This window comes from Pagrus pagrus (assembly GCF_965226575.1).
Source record: "Pagrus pagrus genome assembly, chromosome: 9".
NCBI classification, from domain to species: domain Eukaryota; kingdom Metazoa; phylum Chordata; class Actinopteri; order Spariformes; family Sparidae; genus Pagrus; species Pagrus pagrus.
In genome coordinates this window covers 32,860,743-32,880,278 of record NC_140193.1, presented here as the reverse complement: position 1 = coordinate 32,880,278, position 19,536 = coordinate 32,860,743, and the positions used below count along the sequence as shown (strand labels likewise).

Below are 19,536 nucleotides of genomic sequence, written 5' to 3'. Positions count from 1 at the left end.
GTAATTCTATATTTTGGGTGTTTATTGGAGTCTCAAAATTGTTTTAATAAGTTTTTGTCGTGAGCATGTACAGATGCTGTGTGCAAAGTTTGGTGCAAATCGGTGAAATTGCCTGGGAGGAGTTCGAAAAAGTAGGTTTTTCAGTTCGCGCGATTTTGCGAATGGAAATTTGGGGTGAACGTGGGCGTGGCCTACATCAATCACTTCATCTGGATTCAGGGAACACGTAGATATAAGGCTTTGAACTGTGCGACATATTATGTGGGAGTTATTCACGGAAAACGCTTTTCTCTTGATAACAGCGCCACCTGCTTGTCATTTTTGGTGTGTGAGTTACAGGGGCCAGTCTATACCACCCCAATGAGTTTCATATCCATAAGTGTTATGGTGTTGGCACAGTGCCAAATCGAAGATGAAACTGCCACCAGAGCGCCACCTAGTGTCGGATCGGTAACACATTCGTCAGGTATCCTCTGGAGGGCACTGGCAATGAGTGTACCAAGTTTCATGTTAATCCAACAAACGGATGTGGAGATATAAATTACTTAAATTTAAAGAGCGCCACCTAGTGGTGATGTCCCGAAATTTTGCACAGAGCCTTAGGGGCTCATGGGGAAGTAATATCCTGAGTTTGATGTCATTCGGACACACCAATGTGGAGATATGCAACACTTCCTGTTTGGAACGAAATCTGCAGGAAGTTGTAATTTAATAACTTGAGTATTCTTTGGAATATTAAAATTCTTTTAATAACTTTTTGTCAGGAGGGTCCACAGATGCTGTGTGCAAAGTTTGGTGCAAATTGGTGAAATTGCCTGGGAGGAGTTCGAAAAAGTAGGTTTGCGACATTTTGCGAGCTAGCGAAAAAAAACGGTAGGCGGATATGGGCGTGGCCTATACCCAGAGATTCAGGAGGATTCACTGAACGCGTGCATATAAGGATTTAGAATGTGTGACAAAGTATGTGTGAGTTATTAGCCAAAACGCACTTTCCTTCATAATAGCGCCACCTAGTGGCGAAATTTGACAATGACAACAGATTATAAAATTTTTCGCCAGGTGTGATCTATATTCCAAGTTTGGCGAGTTTTGGGGTATGTTCAGGCAGTGAAAAATGCGATCATTTTGGCAGAAGAAAAATAACAAAAAATAATAATCATTACAAAAACAATAGGGACCTCGCAGGTTTCCTGCTCGGGCCCTAATTAAAACTGCAAGCAGTGATGAACGGGCCCTCGCAGGGTATGCTCCCGTCGGGGCATGCTGCTGTCGAGGCATGCTGCTGTTGGGGCATGTTGCTGTCGGTGCATGCTGCTGTTCAGGCTTGTTCATGCAACAACTTCCATTGAGTAATCAAAAGTGAAGGCAGTCAAGCAGTTCTTTCATCATTTAGCAATAAAAGCGCCATCTATTAGCCGATTTTCACCAAATTTTGCAAAAACCGTCAGTGGGCCATGGAACACAATAAGTTAAAGTCTTGTGTTAATCGGACTGTATTTCGTCAAGATACGCAAGATTGTCTGTTTGACCACAATGTGCAGGAAATAGTAATTCTATATTTTGGGTGTTTATTGGACTATCAAAATTCTTTTAATAAGTTTTTGTCGTGAGCATCCACAGATGCTGTGTGCAAAGTTTGGTGCAAATTGGTGAAATTGCCTGGGAGGAGTTCGAAAAAGTACGTTTATCAGTTTTCGTGATTTTGCGAATGGAAATTTGGGGCAAAAGTGGGCGTGGCCTACATCAATCAATTCATCTGGATTCAGGTAACACGTAGATATAAGGTTTTAAACTGTGCGACATATAATGTGGGAGTTTTTAACCAAAAACGTCTTTGGCTTGATAACAGCGCCACCTGCTGGTCATTTTTGGTGTGTGAGTTACAGGGGCCAGTCTATAGCACCCCAATGAATTTCATATCCATAAGTGTTATGGTGTGGGCACAGTGCCAAATATAAAATGAGACGGCCACCAGAACGCCACCTAGTGTCGGATTTGGAACACATTTGTCAGCTATCCTCAGGAGGGCATTGGGAATGAGTGTACCAAGTTTTGTGTTAATCCGACAAACTGATGTTGAGATATAAAATAGTTGAAATTAAACAGCGCCACCTGGTGGTCATCATCCCAAATTTTGCACAGAGCCTTAGAGGCTCATGGGGAAGTAGTATCCTGAGTTTGATGTCATTCGGACACACCAATGTGGAGATATGCAAAACTTCCTGTTTTGAGCGAAATCTGCAGGAATTTGTAATTTAATAACTTGAGAATTTTTTGGTGTATCAAAATTCTTTTAATAACTTTTTGTCAGGAGGGTCCACAGATGCTGTGTGCAAAGTTTTGTGCAAATTGGTGAAATTGCCTGGGAGGAGTTCGAAAAAGTAGGTTTGCGACATTTTGCGAGCTAGCGGAAAAAAACGGTAGGCGGATATGGGCGTGGCCTATACCGAGAGATTCAGGAGGATTCACTGAACGCGTGGATATAAGGATTTAGAATGTGCGACAAAGTATGTGGGAGTTATTAGGCAAAACGCACTTTCCTTGATAACAGCGCCACCTAGTGGTGAAAATTCACAACTACGACAGATTATAAAATTTTTCGCCAGGTGTGACGTATATTCCAAGTTTGGTGAGTTTTGGGGTATGTTCAGGCAGTGAAAAATGCGATCATTTGGGATAAATAAAAATAATAATAATAAGAAACATTACAATTACAATAGGGACCTCGCAGGTTTCCTGCTCGGGCCCTAATTAAAACTGCGAGCAGTGATGTACGGGCCCTCGCAGTCCACGTGCGTTGGGGCGCGCTGCAGTCAGGGCATGCTGCTGTCAGGGCATGCTGCTGTCAGGACATGCTGGTGTTGCAGCATGCTGCTGTCGGGCACGCACATCCTTCCTTTAGAAAATTTAAGACAAATATCATTTGAGCTGTGAATAGATGTTTGGCAAAATGTTTGAACAAAGCTTAAAGAGTCTTAAAAGTAGTATTGTCAGAATCCTCTAATCCACAACAACTTGTCTAATTTCCAACAGTTATTGAAGTTTTTTTTCTGCTTTATTTCCACAGTATAACCAAAATCAGAGCGTTTGTGAAACACAAACTCGCTCTGTCATCCAACAGAAAAGACAGCCATCGGATACACTTCAAGCTTTTATTAATGTACCACAAATACATCCAATAACTGTAGCCTACTGGCTGATTATGTTACTATACTGTAACTACTCTACAGCAATTTAATGTGATGTAATGCTGTTATTTTACTTATGCATGTCAATAAAGGTGGAAAAGATTTAGCAGAGGAGAGCAGTTTGTATTGGAAACACTTCTGCCTCCTCTGCATTACTGTTGCATTTAAATCTCCTCTGAAAAGGCTTTGACATTTGTCTCTCCGCTTGAAACGGGATATAATGGGTTTGGATTTAAAACTGGGAGGAATCCATTTTAGTCAGTGTTAATCTTGGCTGGGATTGTCTTTAGTTTTTTAATGATTGTGATTGTAAAATGTATCAGTTATAAGAGAATACATTTATTGTGTCATCATAGAAATGTAAATATTTCCAGTGTTTTCTGTTGTATATAATGGCAGATTAAAGAATACACATAATTAAAAAAAATTCCAAACGATTATTTTTGTTATCACAAAAACCTGTAAATAAGTTTTAGCCATGTTTATCAGTAAGTTGTCAATTGTGTTGCCTCCTCATTAACGGTGATGTTTCTGCTTGAATGTGAACATAATAGTTTTTCAGCTATATGTTATTTGTATAAAATGTGCTATATCAATAAAGTCTGATTGATGGATATGAGGCTAACTTCCTATTTTTAGTTGGTGGTGCCTTGGAAAGGTGCCTACCTAAATATGATACATGTTACCCCAAACACAATAGTGACAGTTTTCACCTGCAATCTGTAGGAGTTACTTAAATTTATACCTGTGTTATGTTTGAGAGAAAGTGTGTGTGACAAAAGAGGCGTGACGGTACACGTCATGATGATGACGTGTGTGTTTTTTTCAAGGTGTTTCCCCGGTGTCCTCCTGTTAATTTAAACACGTACTGGTTGAGTGTTTGTCATGACATGGATGCTGTTATAATGTGGTGTGACTGATATCCTCACCCACCATGCCTACTGGAAAGTGACAAATGTTTTTATAATTCAGACTGAAGAATTAGGTGGCATTTATGGTAATGTATGTATTTCTCGCGGTAATATGCCCACCTGGTAGCCAACAATATATCTTATCTGTTGATTATGGAAAATGCTGCGAAAAAGCAGCGGAGATTGATTTAACTTAGCTTTTGTAATGGATTTGAACGCATCAACCAATCACGTCGTGAGAAAAAACTTGACGTCAGAGCTGCAACGTTTGAACGGTTGTCTGTTACTTGACTCTCGTCCTGTGCAGACTGCTTCACCTTGGCTCTACTGATTTTTCAACAAATACACACAAATATATACAGATATTCGCAGACATTTCCAAAACTTTCGGATTAAGACAGCAGCATTCTCTTCAAGGACTTTCAACTTGCTCAACACGGTGAGTTAATTTTGATTAAATCCGCTGTTTCCCATCGCGGCACAGAGAAGGCTGCTCGGACAACGAGCTAGCGGACAACGAGCTAACATCCATGCTAGCTGCCTCATCGAACCGTAATTTTGAATGTATAATTCTGAATGTATCTAAAATACTGCTAACTTCAGTAAGGTACATTGCGTGTGTATGGTTTGTAAATGAGTATTATAAATGCTGTTATTAACACTGTTGGCTACTCTGCTGTCACGAGACAGCTAGTTAGCAAGCATTATTAGCATCGCTCGGCAGCAGAAACCTTTGGGTGTTTTTTTCTAAACGGGCTAAAAGTTACCGAGCCTTCTCCTGCAGTAGCTACTGTAACTAGCTTCCCTGTAGTCATAGGAGAGGTGGTTGGCTGTTAGCACAGGTTATTACCACATGTTTGGTAGCATATGAGTGCCTTTGGTGTGTTTGCTAAAGCAGCTACAAGCTACTAGCAACGCCAGTCTTTAGACAATATTCATTTAATTTAATATCAAGTCATTTCAACTGTCACATCGCCGCACTGGTAAACGACTCCGTTATTGCGCTGCGATTGGCGCGAGTATATTTGAAATTTCGCCGGGGTGTTCGCGCTGTGGTTGTCGGGAGCACATTTCCAACTTCGGGGCGTTTAGCGTCATGATTGGCTGGAGTACATTTTTGAACTTCGCGGTAGTCGTAGGAGAGGCGGTTGGCTGTTAGCACAGGTTATAACGACATGTTTGGCAGCATATGCCTTTGGTTTGTTTGCTAAATCAGCGACAAGCTACTAGCAACGCCAGTCTTTAGACAATAGTCATTTAATTTAATATCAAAAGTCATTTCAACTGTCACATCGGCTCACTGGTAAACGACTCCGTTATTGCGCTGCGATTGGCGCGAGTATATTTGAAATGTCGCGGGCGTTGTAGCGCTTCACTGCACTCTGTCACACACACACACACACACACACACACACACAGAGATGACTATTCATGTTGATTTTATGATGTTCTGTGAATTTGGTCTGTGTTTTGATTATTATTATTATTATAATTTTCAGTGTCTATTGTTTGGATATTTACTGCAGTTATTGATGTTCACTGGTAGTTGGATACACTATGTACAGTATTAAAAGGTCTTAAATAGAATTTGGTGCCGATTATGTTGAAATGATGTTTTTTGTGTTAATGTGAGAGCAGTTAAACCACACTGGTCAAATTTGACTGGGAACACCAAAGTAAAGGGGGACAAACAAACATAATACAAGGGTTAAAGTAAACTATCAGCATTTTAGTCTAGTATTTGTCAGTGTTGTATGAATACTTTGATTTAAGTAACAACTTTAATTTTTCTGCTTCCATCACTAGTTGCTTGTTAAACATGTGTATAAGATGTATTTTTCCAATTATTGCAGGCTAAATATGAGTTGTAATGTCGATATTAATCAATTGTCTACTTGTTATTAGATGCCACGGGGCAAGTCTTATCGCCGTTCGGAGGCAGCCAAACGGCGTATGGCAGAACGGCGAACGGTTGACGTGGAACCGCAGCGGCCCGCCAATGTCTCTGTCGCACGTATGTAAATCTTTTCCTTGTATGTGTATGTATATTTTGCTAGTGGCAAGGTGTGTTGCGTTTACATGATTTGTGATGATGATTTGTAATGTTTTATGAACTATGTGTATCTCGGTGTCTTTTTCTTCTGTGTATTAGTTGGCACCGGTCAGCGCCACGCTGTGCGACAATGGCCAATCTCGTCGCTGACGGGAAAACAACACAAGTTGGTCATTCCGTCGCAAGTGCCTGATGAGAAGGTAAAATAATAATAGTAATAATAATGATATTAATAATAAGACTTATAATAATTAGTGATTTTCATTCTACAACATTGTAATCTTTTTTTCCAGTTTGTTCTTCTCATAGGCGCTTCCCATCTGCGCGCTTTCGCAGATGGCATTGTTCCGATGCCAGAGGGCTCGCTCTCCTTTGGCATCATGTCCACGCCCGGGGCCTGTGCGAGGGAGCTGAGGACCGAGTTGCTGCACGCTGCTGTTCCTCGGACTCCTGACGCAGTCCTGGTCATGGCACCCAGTAACAACCTGACAACCAGCAAGACCATCGACGAGGCAGGGGCAGACTTCGCTAAGTTCCTGCAAGCCGCTTGCAGTCGATGGTCTAACGTAGGTTTATTTTCTATTGTTTTCATTGATATATTACCACAGTTAATTTACTTGTATGAACTGTTGCAAAATAATGTATATTTATATGATATTAGTTATTGCATTTTCAGAAAGAAATTACTTTGTCATTAACAACCACTTTGCTCTCCAGGTGTGTGTCGCAGACTTCGTACCTCGTTTGACCGTTGAAGTCCTTCAGCAAGACTTCATGCGTCAAGAGTTCCGCCGCGTGGCAGCACGTATGGGTAAGTTTTAAAAAGACTATAGTTTAAGTACATTTCCACGTATAATGCATCATATGTTGTTTGGCAGACCGTTTGAACGAATATTACAATTTCCATAATCATTCAGGTAAAACTTTAAATATAGCCCATAGAGATGTTAAAATAATGTATGTTATTTTTCTTTTTTAGGTGTCAGGTACTTCCCTACAGCTGAGCATTTCCCCATGAACCGCCGTGAGCTGTGGTGCAGAGATGGTGTAAGTAGAATACATAGCGTCATCGACACTGTCTGTAGTCGAATGGCAAGTTTATTGCACCGCGTAATCCGTTTCATTTTTGTTATTTTTGCAGGTTCACCTCAGCGATAGTGACGGCATGCCCGTTCTAGCCGGGCTGCTGTGGAACGCTGCATTTGAACAACTGCAGCCTCCGACACCAACGGTACAGCCTGCTCCCAGAGCGTCGTTGCCTCGTAGGCACGTCGTCCCAAAGGTGGTTGTCAGGGGACAGGTCGCCGTACCTCGTCCCTCAAACCCCTTTGAGTGGACAGTCGTCGGCAAGGGCAGGAAGGTAATTGTTTACGCATTGTAATGCTGCGGTTGATGTATTTTTGATCAGCTGACCTCTGCAATGTTCGACTGGTGGTTTAATACAAAGTATCTTATTTTGTCATTACAGAGGAGAGCACCTGAGGAACGTGAGCAGTCCTCTGGTGCAGAGAGGGTGGTTCAGCAGCAGGTATGTTACACTTGATTTAACCTAGCCTGTTTTGGATACGATTGTTGATTTGATGATGGCGTTTTGACAGAGGAGTCGTTCTCTATATGCATTTCACAGGTTGACGCAAGCGCACTCCAACTCATCCAGCCAAACCCTGTTTGGTTCAGCAGTTCGGTGTTGGCTGCGATGGATGCTGCTGTGCCATCCCATCTTCCTACCCCTGATTCTGCCGCTGTTCCACGAAGCTCAAAGGTAAACTGCGTGCAAGTTGTATCTCTTGGTTTGTTGAAGCCTGTTTAGCATCTCCTTTTTCCTGATACACTCACAACAATATGCAAAACTGCACAATATTGTCCACAAGGGCATTTGCCCAAATATGGCTTCAGAAAGTGTTTTTTTTTTTTTCTTCCTTTAGCGTCCAAAAGTGGAACATCGTCGTCGGACTTCTGCAAGCCAGAAGGTTTGTCTCGATTTTATTCGATATTTGACTTATTGGGCTTTTTTTTGTGTGCACGTCTGCAGTATTACGGCAATAATTGGATAATCATTGGGAAAAAATGTTCTCTAGGTCCCGGCGAGAGCTTTGCCCGTGGTGAAACCCGTGCCACCGCCTGCAACTGCTCATCTGAAAGCAGACGCCAGGGAGGAGGTTAGTACAGTTTTTGCGTCTAGTACCTTTTATAAAAATAGTAGTCTAGTTTATTTATAGATCATTTAATGTTTTTCTTGTCTTCTAGGTCGCCGTCGCCACCTCCGCCGGTGACACTCCTGTCGTCGCTGCGCCGGGTGGCTGCCTTCGGCCTGTCGTCGATCTCGGTGTCTCGCCGACACCGAGATCCAACAAAGGTAAGTGTGACGCTAACCCCGTTCCCTGCAGGTGTGAAGAGGTCTTGCAGTCTGTTGTTCCTGGTATTCGTGTCAAAAGTGCACCAGTCACTTACGACATAAATACACCCATGGCATGTGGCGTTGCAGCAGTCATGAAACATGTCATTTCTCCAGTGTGTACGTGGAAAGGGACAGATGTCGATAGCATAGGCGTAGAAGGTGGCAAACTGGCCAGTTACATCGAAGCTAGTCAGAAGAGCGAGGATAGACAGGACTTGTGCAAGTTGCTCGAACAGCACAATGTGTTTGGCAGGCAGTGGCAGGTAGCTATTCCTCCTCCAGCACGTAGCGATTTTAATTGGCTGGAGGGAGACACCGCGATGTACGAGAAGCTGCAAGAGCAGTTGTTTATCCACGGCGCGTGTCTGTTGAACCTCGGTGGTGCGGTCAGTGCCGTTATTCTCCATAACGGGTACTTTGTTGTTGTTGATTGTGGCACGCGTGACGCATCTGGGATGGCATCTGGTATTGGCACATCTGTGGCTGTGTTCAACACATGCCTTAATGACTTGATGCTTCACATCGGTCATTTGCAGGAGTCTTTAGGTGCGAAGTGGTATGCCGTGCATGGCATTTCTGTCATGGCGTGTCCAGTAGACAATGACAAGGAGAGTGCTACATTGTTTGCAGGCGAGACTGTTGATGTCGGTGTTGCAGCAAAGCTCGAGGATGGTAGTTCAGTCAGGCCAGAGACCGATGTAAGTTCCATCAGGGGAACTTTTCACCAAGGGGACGCTCGGTTCCAACACGGAGGGCTTCAGTGTGTGGCTGTTAGTTTGGTAGCTATAGCCAAACACAGCATTGATACTGTGTTTTCGTGGCAGTCTGGCGATCTGGATAAGGTTGTAGAGTTAGGGGACGAGCTCTACACGTCGTTGCGGGAAAGTAAGTCCATCAGTGGGAGGTCTGAACTGCTGTGCGTTCCAGATTTGCCTAAAAAGTCCATTATTGATGGAGAGAAATTTCAGTTTGAGTATGGTGACTACGTTTCTGGTGACGTTGATGTGGTTCAGGGACAGCTTGTTGATGCAGGTGTGTACACCACTCTCAGGAATGGTTTGGGAAAGATGTGTAGCAAATATGACACATGCTTTCTGACTGTGAGTGGCAGCACGAGTGCTATCATTGCTCAAGATGGGCAGTATGCAGTTGTTGACTCCCACGCACGCGGTGCAGATGGCATGGTAGATGTGAACGGGTTTAGTGTTGTTGTGTATCTTAGTTGCCTTGACCGTGTGTTTGATCACATACGCAAATTTGCCACCGCAATGAACGCTCCAAAGCTGTTTGAGATTGCAGGTGTTTGTGTCACTCACAAAAGTCAAAGCGCAACTGTGGAAAGCAGAGAGGTCGACTTTGGTCGTAGCTTACCTCTTCAGCCACCGCTTAAAGTGTCGGCTGAACAGGTAAGCCTTGGCAGCAGTGGCAGCAGTCAGACAGGTGTGAAACGCAAGATTTCAGTGGGTAATCGTGGATCCAAAAAGTTGAAAAGCAGTGATGTTAATCTGGTTAATTCAGATGTTGTATTTGTCAGCGATGTGACAAGTAAAAGATTTGAGTTTAATCCGCTGCGTAGTGAAGTTGCTCAAGCTTTGTGCAAACAGTTGAACGTAGAGTCGGAGAAACTCGATCTGGTATCGACAGAGGTCGGTGCATTAGGGGCTCCTTGTAAGAACGTGCAAATAGTAGGTGATGGTAATTGTTTCTTTAGAGCGGTTAGTCAAGCTGTGTGTGGCACACAGAAGAATCATAGAAAAATTAGATTTGCTGTGTTTAAGCAATTACAGGCCAATCCTCTAGCATATATGTTGCGTCCTGAGTATTCCTCAATGGCAGATTATCTGAGTAGATCAAGAATGCGCTATGTTGGTAGTTGGGCCACTGAAGTCGAGATTCAAGCAGCAGCAGATTGTTTAGGAGTAAATATTTTCACGTTTTGTGGTGATCGCTGGCTTGAATACAGTTGCAAGAATAAGCAGTTGTGTAATCAGGCAGTGTATTTAGAAAATTGCAACGGCAACCATTATGAGACTGTTGTTTGTGTAAAGCAGCCTCAGAGGCAGACTTGTTATTGTTACTGCGGGTCTTTTTCCAGAGGATACAATTTGAGACGGCAAAGTAGAGAGAGTAGTGTTTGTGCTGACACTTCCAGTCCATTTGTAGCTTCAGGTTGTGTAGCTGAAGAAGTCATAGATGTTGACAATGTTAGACAACAGCAGTATAGTGCAGTGTCTACACAAGAGGCAACCACATTTACATTTAACCCAACTTATGTTAGTCCTTCTAAGTATTTGAAAAATAAAAACAAGTTAAAAAAAATTAAAAAATACCAGGAAAATGATTTGCATAGGGAGAAAGTCAAGGAGATTGGTAAAGTGAAATATAAGTCAAATGTGTTGCATAGGATTAAAGTCATTGAAATGATTAAAAAGAAATACAGGGAAAATGTAGTATATAAGCATAACGTGAAGGAGATGAGTAAAATGAAATATATGGAAAATGTAGTACATAAGCATAAAGTTAAGGAGATGAGTAAAATGAAATATAGGAGAAATGCAGTACATCAGCATAAAGTTAAGGAGATGAGTAAAATGAAATATAGGAGAAATGCAGTACATCAGCATAAAGTTAAGGAGATGACTAAAATGAAATATAGGAGAAATGCAGTACATCAGCATAAAGTTAAGGAGATGAGTAAAATGAAATATAGGGGAAATGTAGTACATCAGCATAAAGTTAAGGAGATGAGTAAAATGAAATATAGGGGAAATGTAGTACATCAGCATAAAGTTAAGGAGATGAGTAAAATGAAATATAGGGAAAGTGAAGTGCACAGGCAGCATGTAAAAGACATGAGTTTAAGGAAGTATCATGGAAGTGTTGAGCATAAGAAGCGTGTTATAGAAGGAAACAAATTGAAGAGGGAACAAAATAAAGAAAAGGCAGAGCAGTTTGATTATGTTAGAGAACAGTTTTGTGAAAAAGTTAAAGATGGGCCAGATTTTGTGTGCTGTGTATGCCACAGAGGGTTGTTTAAGAATCAGGTTTTGAAGTGTAAAAGAGATGACTATAGTAAAAGGAAAGAAATAGGTTTAATTGCAGATAAATGTATTAGTGAAGAGTATTTACATAAATGTAATCAAGACTGCATATTGCCGTGTAAGTGGTTGGATACAGCTAGAGGAGAGCTGTGGATTTGTAGCACGTGTCATTCTAAGATTAGTAAAGGTGTAGTGCCACCTGAATGTGCATTGAACAATTTGGCGGTTTGTCCCATTCCACCAGAATTGGCGTGTTTGAATAGTTTAGAGCAACATTTGATCGCGTTGCATATTCCGTTTATGAAAATGTTGGCGTTGCCTAAAGGTGGGCAAAATGGAGTACATGGACCTGTTACGTGTGTTCCTGCAAATATTGTGCAGACGAGCAATTTGCTGCCACGTACAGACATGGAAGGATCTTTGTTGCCAGTAAAGTTGAAGCGGAAGCTAACTTATAAAGGACATTATGAGTATCAGTTTGTTGATAGTACGCGCATAAGGCAAGCTTTGCAATATTTGAAAGGGACAAATGTCCATTATAAAGATGTAGAGTTTAATGAAGCGTGGATAAACCAGTTTTGTAGGCAACCGGATACTGATTGTAATGGTGGCGTTGAAGCATCTGCAGATGTTGGGGAAGATGAGCTTCTGCATGATAGACAACAACATTGCATGTTCCAGGACACTTGTCTTATGCCTGTAGATATTGGTCAGGAAACACTTGATCAATATTTTGATGATATCTTGAATTTGGCTCCAGCAGAAGGGAACTCTCCTGTCAGGTTGTTGTCTGATCATACAAATGAAGCAAAATGCTTCCCAGTGTTGTTTCCTAGCGGACTTGGTACATATCGCGATAGTAGACAGCATCGTTTGACTTTGTCGCGTTATTTTAATAACAGGATTTTACATGCTGATGGTAGATTTGCACAAAATGTTGAATACATCTTTTTTGCTCAGTACTTATCTGAGGTAGAACAGGTTGTGTCAAATGTATCAATAGCATTGCGGAAGGGCAAAGGATGTGCTTCTTCTCAAAAAGTTACCAGAAATGCATTGAATGATGAAGAATCCTTAAAAAAGTTGTTGCATGTTGATGATGGGTTTCGTTTTCTTAAACCTATTAGAGGTACCCCATGTTTTTGGCAGGGAGCCCAGCGTGATTTGTTGGCTTGTGTTCGTCAGCTGGGTGTCCCAACGTGGTTTTGTTCGTTTTCTTCGGCTGACATGCGGTGGAAAAATCTCCTCAATAGTATTTTGAAGCAGGCAGGTAGAACAGAGACAGCTGAACAGTTGGAATGGGCAGATAGGTGTCAACTTTTGCGTGGCAATCCGGTCACTGCAGCCACAATGTTTGATTTTCGCTGGCATTGTTTTTTGAGAGAGGTGCTCATGTCTCCATCTAATCCTATTGGCAAAATAAAGGATTATTTTTATAGGGTGGAATTCCAGCAGCGTGGATCACCACATGTTCACTGCCTCTTTTGGATAGAGAATGCCCCAATAATTGATAAAAACACAGATGAAGAGGTAGTTCAATTTATTGATCAGTATGTGACATGTGAATTACCAGCACAGGATGAAACATTATTGGAAATTGTAACAACTGTGCAGCAACATTCAAAACGACATTCAAAATCTTGTAAAAAGAATAAAACTGTTTGTCGTTTCAATTTCCCTAAGCCGCCGTCCGCCAAAACTTTTATTTCACGTCCAGTCAGTGAAGAGGATGGCAAAGAATCTTGTAAATGTAAGGTAGATGAAGCACAGAAATTGGACAGCTGTGCATGCAAAAATGAGGGTCAGAAAAAAACAGAAATCATGAAAAAAGAGATCGCAGTCGCTATTATGACAAAAATTAAAACGGCTCTTTCAGATGAGAATGCCAGTTTTGATAGTGTGGAACAGTTGTTTAGACATTTAGGTTTAAATCAAACCGTTTTTGAAGCTGCATACAATCGTGTTGGCAGGAAGACACATGTCGTTTTGAAGAGGCAGGCGAACGAGGTTTGGATCAATCAGTATAGCAAACCACTTTTGAAATGCTGGAATGCTAATATTGACATCCAATATGTCGTTGATGCCTATGCTTGTGTAGTGTACATTATTTCTTACATCTCCAAGGCAGAAAAGGAGATGGGGTTGTTGTTAGGAAATGCTCAGAGGGAAGCAGCTAAAGAGGGTAATAGTAGTGCTAAAGATGCATTGAAAAATTTAGGAAGTGTGTATTTACACAATAGGGATGTTTGTGCTCAAGAGGCAGTGTATCGATTGACAAACATGCATCTTAAGGAGTGCTCTAGGAAAGTTGTGTTTGTGCCGGTAGGGGAGAATACAATTAGAATGAGTTTGCCTTTAAGTGTGTTAAAACAAAAGGCATCATCACATGATCTTACCAATGAAGATATGTGGATGAAGAATACTGTCGACAGGTACAAGAATAGGCCGAAAGATATTACATTTAATGACATGTGTATGGCAACATTTGCGTCAGAGTATCGTGTTTTGAGTAAAAATGAAAAGTGCGTCAATAGGGTTAAATTAAGCAATGATTGTGGTTTTGTTGTGAAAAGAACACGTACGCAACCCGCCGTTGTTCGTTACGTGCGCTTTTCGGAGACAAAGAATCCGGAATTGTTCCATCAGAGCATTTTGCAGTTGTTCCTGCCGTATCGTAAAGACGGGCAGCTGAAACCGGCAGGGTTTGAGACGTTTGAGCAGTTTTATAGTCACGGTCGTGTGAGATTATGTGATAAATCGCTACATTCGGTTAAAGCGGTTGTCGATCAGAATAGATGCAAATTTGAAAGAGACGCAGACGAGTTGGATGATATCCAAAATTCAATCAGTAGTGACGGTGTTGTAGAAGATGCCTGGTGCGAGCTGTGCCCAGAGCAGGAGTTGGAGCGTTTAGAGTGTATAGAGGAACGTAGAGAGACAGAGCAGATAGTGGACGAACCTGTAGATAGTATTCCAGATTTAGCGGTAAACGGCAAAGACGTTGCACATTTACAAAAGAGGAACAATGTCCTCTGCAGGCGTGACGGTTTGGCTTTAGTTAGGTCTCTGAATGAGACACAGATGTGTATTTTTTATCAGATTAGGCAATGGTGCTTAGATAGGGTAAATGGAGCAAAGCCAGATCCGATACATGTATTTATTACAGGCGGTGCAGGGACAGGTAAGAGCCATTTGATCAAGGCTTTACAGTACGAGGCAATGAGGTTGTTGTCGAGAGTGTGTCGCGATCCGGACAACATTTGCGTTCTACTAACAGCTCCTACGGGGATAGCGGCACACAATTTAAATGCGACTACTATTCACAATGCATTTAGCATTGGTAAAGATGTACGCTTACCTTACACGCCACTGGGTGAGGAGAAGCTGAATTCTTTACGTGCTAAATATAGTAGCTTGCAGCTTTTGATAATAGATGAAATCTCCATGGTTGATCACAAACTATTGGCTTATATCCATGGAAGATTAAGACAAATTAAGCAATCTGGTGACTATTCCCCTTTTGGAAATGTTAGTGTAATTGCAGTTGGAGATTTTTATCAATTGCCTCCAGTGAAAGGGAAAGCTCTGTATTTAGATGACGTAGGTGTTGATTTGTGGTCTCGGTTGTTTAAGATTGCAGAATTGAAAATAATCGTTCGTCAGAAAGATCAGGTATTTGCAGAGTTGTTGAACAGAGTTAGAACTCGTTCAAAAGGTACCCCGATGTTGGATAGCGACATAGAAATATTACAACGTTGTGAAACCGGCGAAGTCAGCTCAGCTTTGCACATATTTCCCACAAATCGTCAAGTAAATGAGCATAATGTAAAGCAGTTGTTTGAAAGTTGTCCAGATTATGTCGAGATAGAGGCTCAGGATTATGTGAACAGTAAGAAAACAGGCAAGCTGGAGTTGATAAGCGGACATCATTCCAGAGCATACGACACATGTCTGGATGAGACGCTGCTTTTAGGGAAAGATGCTCGTGTAATGCTGTTTAAAAACTTGGATGTAGCGGATGGTCTAGTTAATGGGGCGTGTGGCACTGTCACACACATAGTTTATCCAGAGAATGACGAAACGAGGTTTCCTCAGACGGTATATGTTAAATTTGATGACGATAGGGTAGGCGTACAGAAGAGGAAACGCTGTGCATTTGCCTCTGCGGTAGAAATGGGTTCCACGGGCATTGAACCTGAAGAGGATAGGGTAACTAAAAAGGGTGGAATGCGTAGGCAATTTCCACTGAAGCTTGCCTGGGCTTGTACAGTACATAAAGTACAAGGCATTACAGTAGATGAAGCGGTAGTGTCGCTTGAAAGAATTTTTGCAGCTGGACAGGCGTATGTAGCTCTGAGTCGGGTTAGAAATTTGTCAGGGTTGGTGATCAGGGATTTTAAGGAGAAAGTCATCTATTGTAAGGATGCGATTAAAGATGCAATTGAAAACATGCCTCCCTTCATGGTCGAGAATATTACAAGGCACAAATTCAATACGCAGACCTTTACTGTGTTTTTGATGAATGTGCAGAATTTGACCCAACATGTATCCGATTTGGCATTGTGTACACAGCATTTGCAGCTTAACTGCATTGCTGTTACAGAAACATGGCTGCCTGCAGTTTCCTCATTTGAAACTGTAAAGATGGAAGGTTATGGTTTTCATAATCAGCCAAGGAATTTATCCTACAATAGCAGCGACCCAATATTGACAGAAATTCAAGGCCAACAACATGGTGGAGTTGGCCTTTATAGTGCAGACAATTTGGCATGTAATGTTCTCCAGGTACCAAATGTAAATTTAGAATGTTTGGTTTACCACTGCACTACATACAGCATATTGATAGCAGTAATTTACAGACCACCATCTTATCCCATGACTTTGTTTAAACAAAATTTAAGCAAATTACTTGATTGGCTGAATCCACAAAGTGACACAATTGCTGTCATGGGAGATTTCAATGACGACATTTTGAAATCATCGTCAATTGCCAAATTCATGACAAACAAAGGGTTTGTTCAATTAGTGAAACAACCAACAACAGAAAACGGCACACTAATTGATCATGTGTATGTGAAAACAACACATTATATTGTTGAATCATTAGTGGTGCCAACTTATTTCAGTGACCATGAGGGGATCATGTGTTCTTTTACATCTAGGACATAGAAGAATCGTTAGGGACAAGAGCACAAATAGCAGTAGTAATTGTAGTAGCAGTTTTGTAATTAACCTTCTTTTGCTGTGGAGTTGTTTATATATGTATGTTTTGTGTGTTCAAAAAAAAAAAAAAAAAAAAAAAAAAGACCAAAAAATAATTGTTGATAGTGTTTATATTGTAGTATTTATATATGCATGTTGCCTTTTAGGAGTTTTGTGTGCTATGTTGTGTGTTTTTAATTTATTTAAAAAAAAAAGTTTTTCATAACGTTTAGTTATTTGCATGTTTTCGTATGAGTATGTTGTAATTCTATATTTTGTGTTCAAAGTTTAAAAAAAAAACAAAAAAAAAAACTTGGATATAAAAAGGGTTTCGTTTCCTGCATTACAACAGCATTTTAAACTAAAACATGTAATGACAAAAAGTAATAACTGTAATCACTAAGGCCAATAACACACATTTGGAGTTTTATAACTCAGACATTTTATTGAAAACGATTAAGCTCATATATAGCACTTACTATACTGCAGTAATCGCATAATATGAATTGCTGCCAGTCTTATGCTGTTGCTAATGCAGGTTTTGCTTTACCTTTCATGTAGCCACAAAAAGCAAAAGGCACTGGTAATGGTACTCCTGGTTTACTGGGATGGGGTTCGATTCCCTGCGGTGTCTTGCTGATTGTGTTGGCATTTACATGAAAGGCCATATTTTACTCAATTACATGTATAACAAGTGTGACTAGACTCCATAAGAGAAAATCAACACCAAATTACATTTCCACAAAAAAGTAGTGAAAATACACTGAAAATGATGATAATTATCTTGTCACGATCTGTGGCTGCAGTGTCTGTGTAGATTTTTTTGTGCTTATGTTTTATGTTTGCGTGTAGAGGTGCACTGGGAGGCTTGGCAAAGTTTGCGGGCTCGTGAAGGATGAGACTGAAACGCACCTGCAGCAGGTTGACAATCACCGCCCACTTAAAAGCCTTTATCCTGACTGTAGCTGCTGCCGGATGATTATGTGAACAACATTCTTTTGTAGTCTTACTGTAGTGCACCAGTATTTTGCAGTACAATGACTAACTTTGCCTTTGTGTAGTGTCGTCCTGAGCGCCGACAAACATGTGACTCTGCTCCAGCTTGTTGATTCCTCAGCAACTCTGCAGCACTCAACCTGCCCTGCGCTCCTCCGAGAGGGCAAACACCACACAGCTCTTAAGCCCCACTGCAACAGACAACCTGATCTGCGCTCCTCCAAGCAGCCAGACACCACGCACCTCTCCAGCAGCCTGAACCTCAAACCATTATCAGCTATGAATTAATTTGTGTTGAAATAAAGAACCTTTTCATCCTGCTCCAGCCGTGTCCTTGTATCCTTGGTAATGCAACACTGTGTGTTTTGATGACAATGTTGTTGAAACTGTTGTATTATATTTTGGACTATCACAATTGTTTTGATAACTATGCCAGGAGGGTCCACAGATGCTGTGTGCAAAGTTTTGTGCAAATTGGTGAAATTGCCTGGGAGGAGTTTGTGAATTTGTTGTGAAAGTGGGCATGGCCTAGATCACATAATTGAACTGAATTCAGGGAACACGTACATATAAGGTTGAAAAGTGTGCAACAAATGATGCGTGAGAGTTCCAAACATAAGAAAATAAAGCGTTCACCAGAGCACCACCTACTGTCGGATCGGTAACACCTTCGTCAACTATCGTCAGGAGGGCATTGACAATAATTGTACCAACTTTCGTGTTAATCCCATCAACCGATGTGGAGATATAAAATAGTTGAATTTAAACAGCGCCACCTAGTGGTCATTATGGGAAATTTTGCACAGAGTCTTAGGGGCTCATGTGGAAGTACTAACCAGAGTTTTATGTTATTGAGAGAAAACAATGTGGAGAAAAGTTTGGTGCAAATCGGTGAAATTACCTGGGAGGAGTTTGAAAACGTAGGTTTGCGACATTAGGCGAATTTGTGAATGGAAATGTAGCGCGAAAGTGGGCCTGGCCTATATCACACAATTCAGCTGGATTGAGGGAACACGAAGATATAAGGCTTTGAACTGTGCGACATATTATGTGGGAGTTATTCACCGAAAATGCTTTTCTCTTGATAACAGCGCCACCTGCTGGTAATTTTTGGTGTGTGAGTTACAGGGGCCAGTCTATACCACCCCAATGAGTTTCATATCCATAAGTGTTATGGTGTGGGCACAGTGCCAAATCTAAAATGAAACTGCCACCAGAGCGCCACCTAGTGTCAGATCGGTAAGACCTTAGGCAGCTGTCCTCAGGACGACATTGGCAATGAGTGTACCAAGTTTCATGTTAATCCGACAAACGGATGTGGAGATATAAATTATTTCAATTTAAAGAGCGCCACCTAGTGGTCATGAGATAGAATTTAGTACAGAGCCTTAGGGGCTCATGGGAAAGTAGTATCCTGAGTTTGAAGTCATTCGGACACACCAATGTGGAGAAATGCAACACTTCCTGTTTGGAGCGAAATCTGCAGGAAGTTGTAATTTAATAACTTGAGTATTATTTGGAATATCAAAATTCTTTTAATAACTTTTTGTCAGGAGCGTCCACAGATGCTGTGTGCAAAGTTTCGTGCAAATTGGTGAAATTGCCTGGGAGGAGTTCGAAAAAGTAGGTTTGCTACATTTTGCGAGCTAGCGAAAAAAAACGGTAGGCGGATATGGGCGTGGCCTATACCCAGAGATTCAGGAGGATTCACTGAACGCGTGGATATGAGGTTTTTGAATGTGTGACA

At 41.4% G+C, this 19,536-nt stretch overlaps 1 protein-coding gene across 1 annotated transcript; it reads left to right on the top strand.

The window, feature by feature from the left end:
- Positions 1-4,469: 4,469 nt before the first annotated feature.
- LOC311262168 (uncharacterized protein) lies at positions 4,470-18,048 on the top strand (the record flags this gene model as incomplete). The annotated part of the gene is made up of 16 exons (XM_084361400.1): positions 4,470-4,538; positions 6,005-6,113; positions 6,252-6,352; positions 6,446-6,718; positions 6,870-6,963; positions 7,132-7,199; positions 7,294-7,512; positions 7,621-7,680; positions 7,780-7,914; positions 8,078-8,122; positions 8,231-8,311; positions 8,400-8,508; positions 8,665-8,936; positions 9,087-9,248; positions 9,375-9,650; positions 17,911-18,048. Exons 2-16 carry the CDS (start codon positions 6,005-6,007, stop codon positions 18,046-18,048), a joined length of 2,142 nt encoding a protein of 713 aa, XP_084217526.1. The 5' UTR covers positions 4,470-4,538.
- Between the last annotated feature and the right edge of the window lie 1,488 nt (positions 18,049-19,536).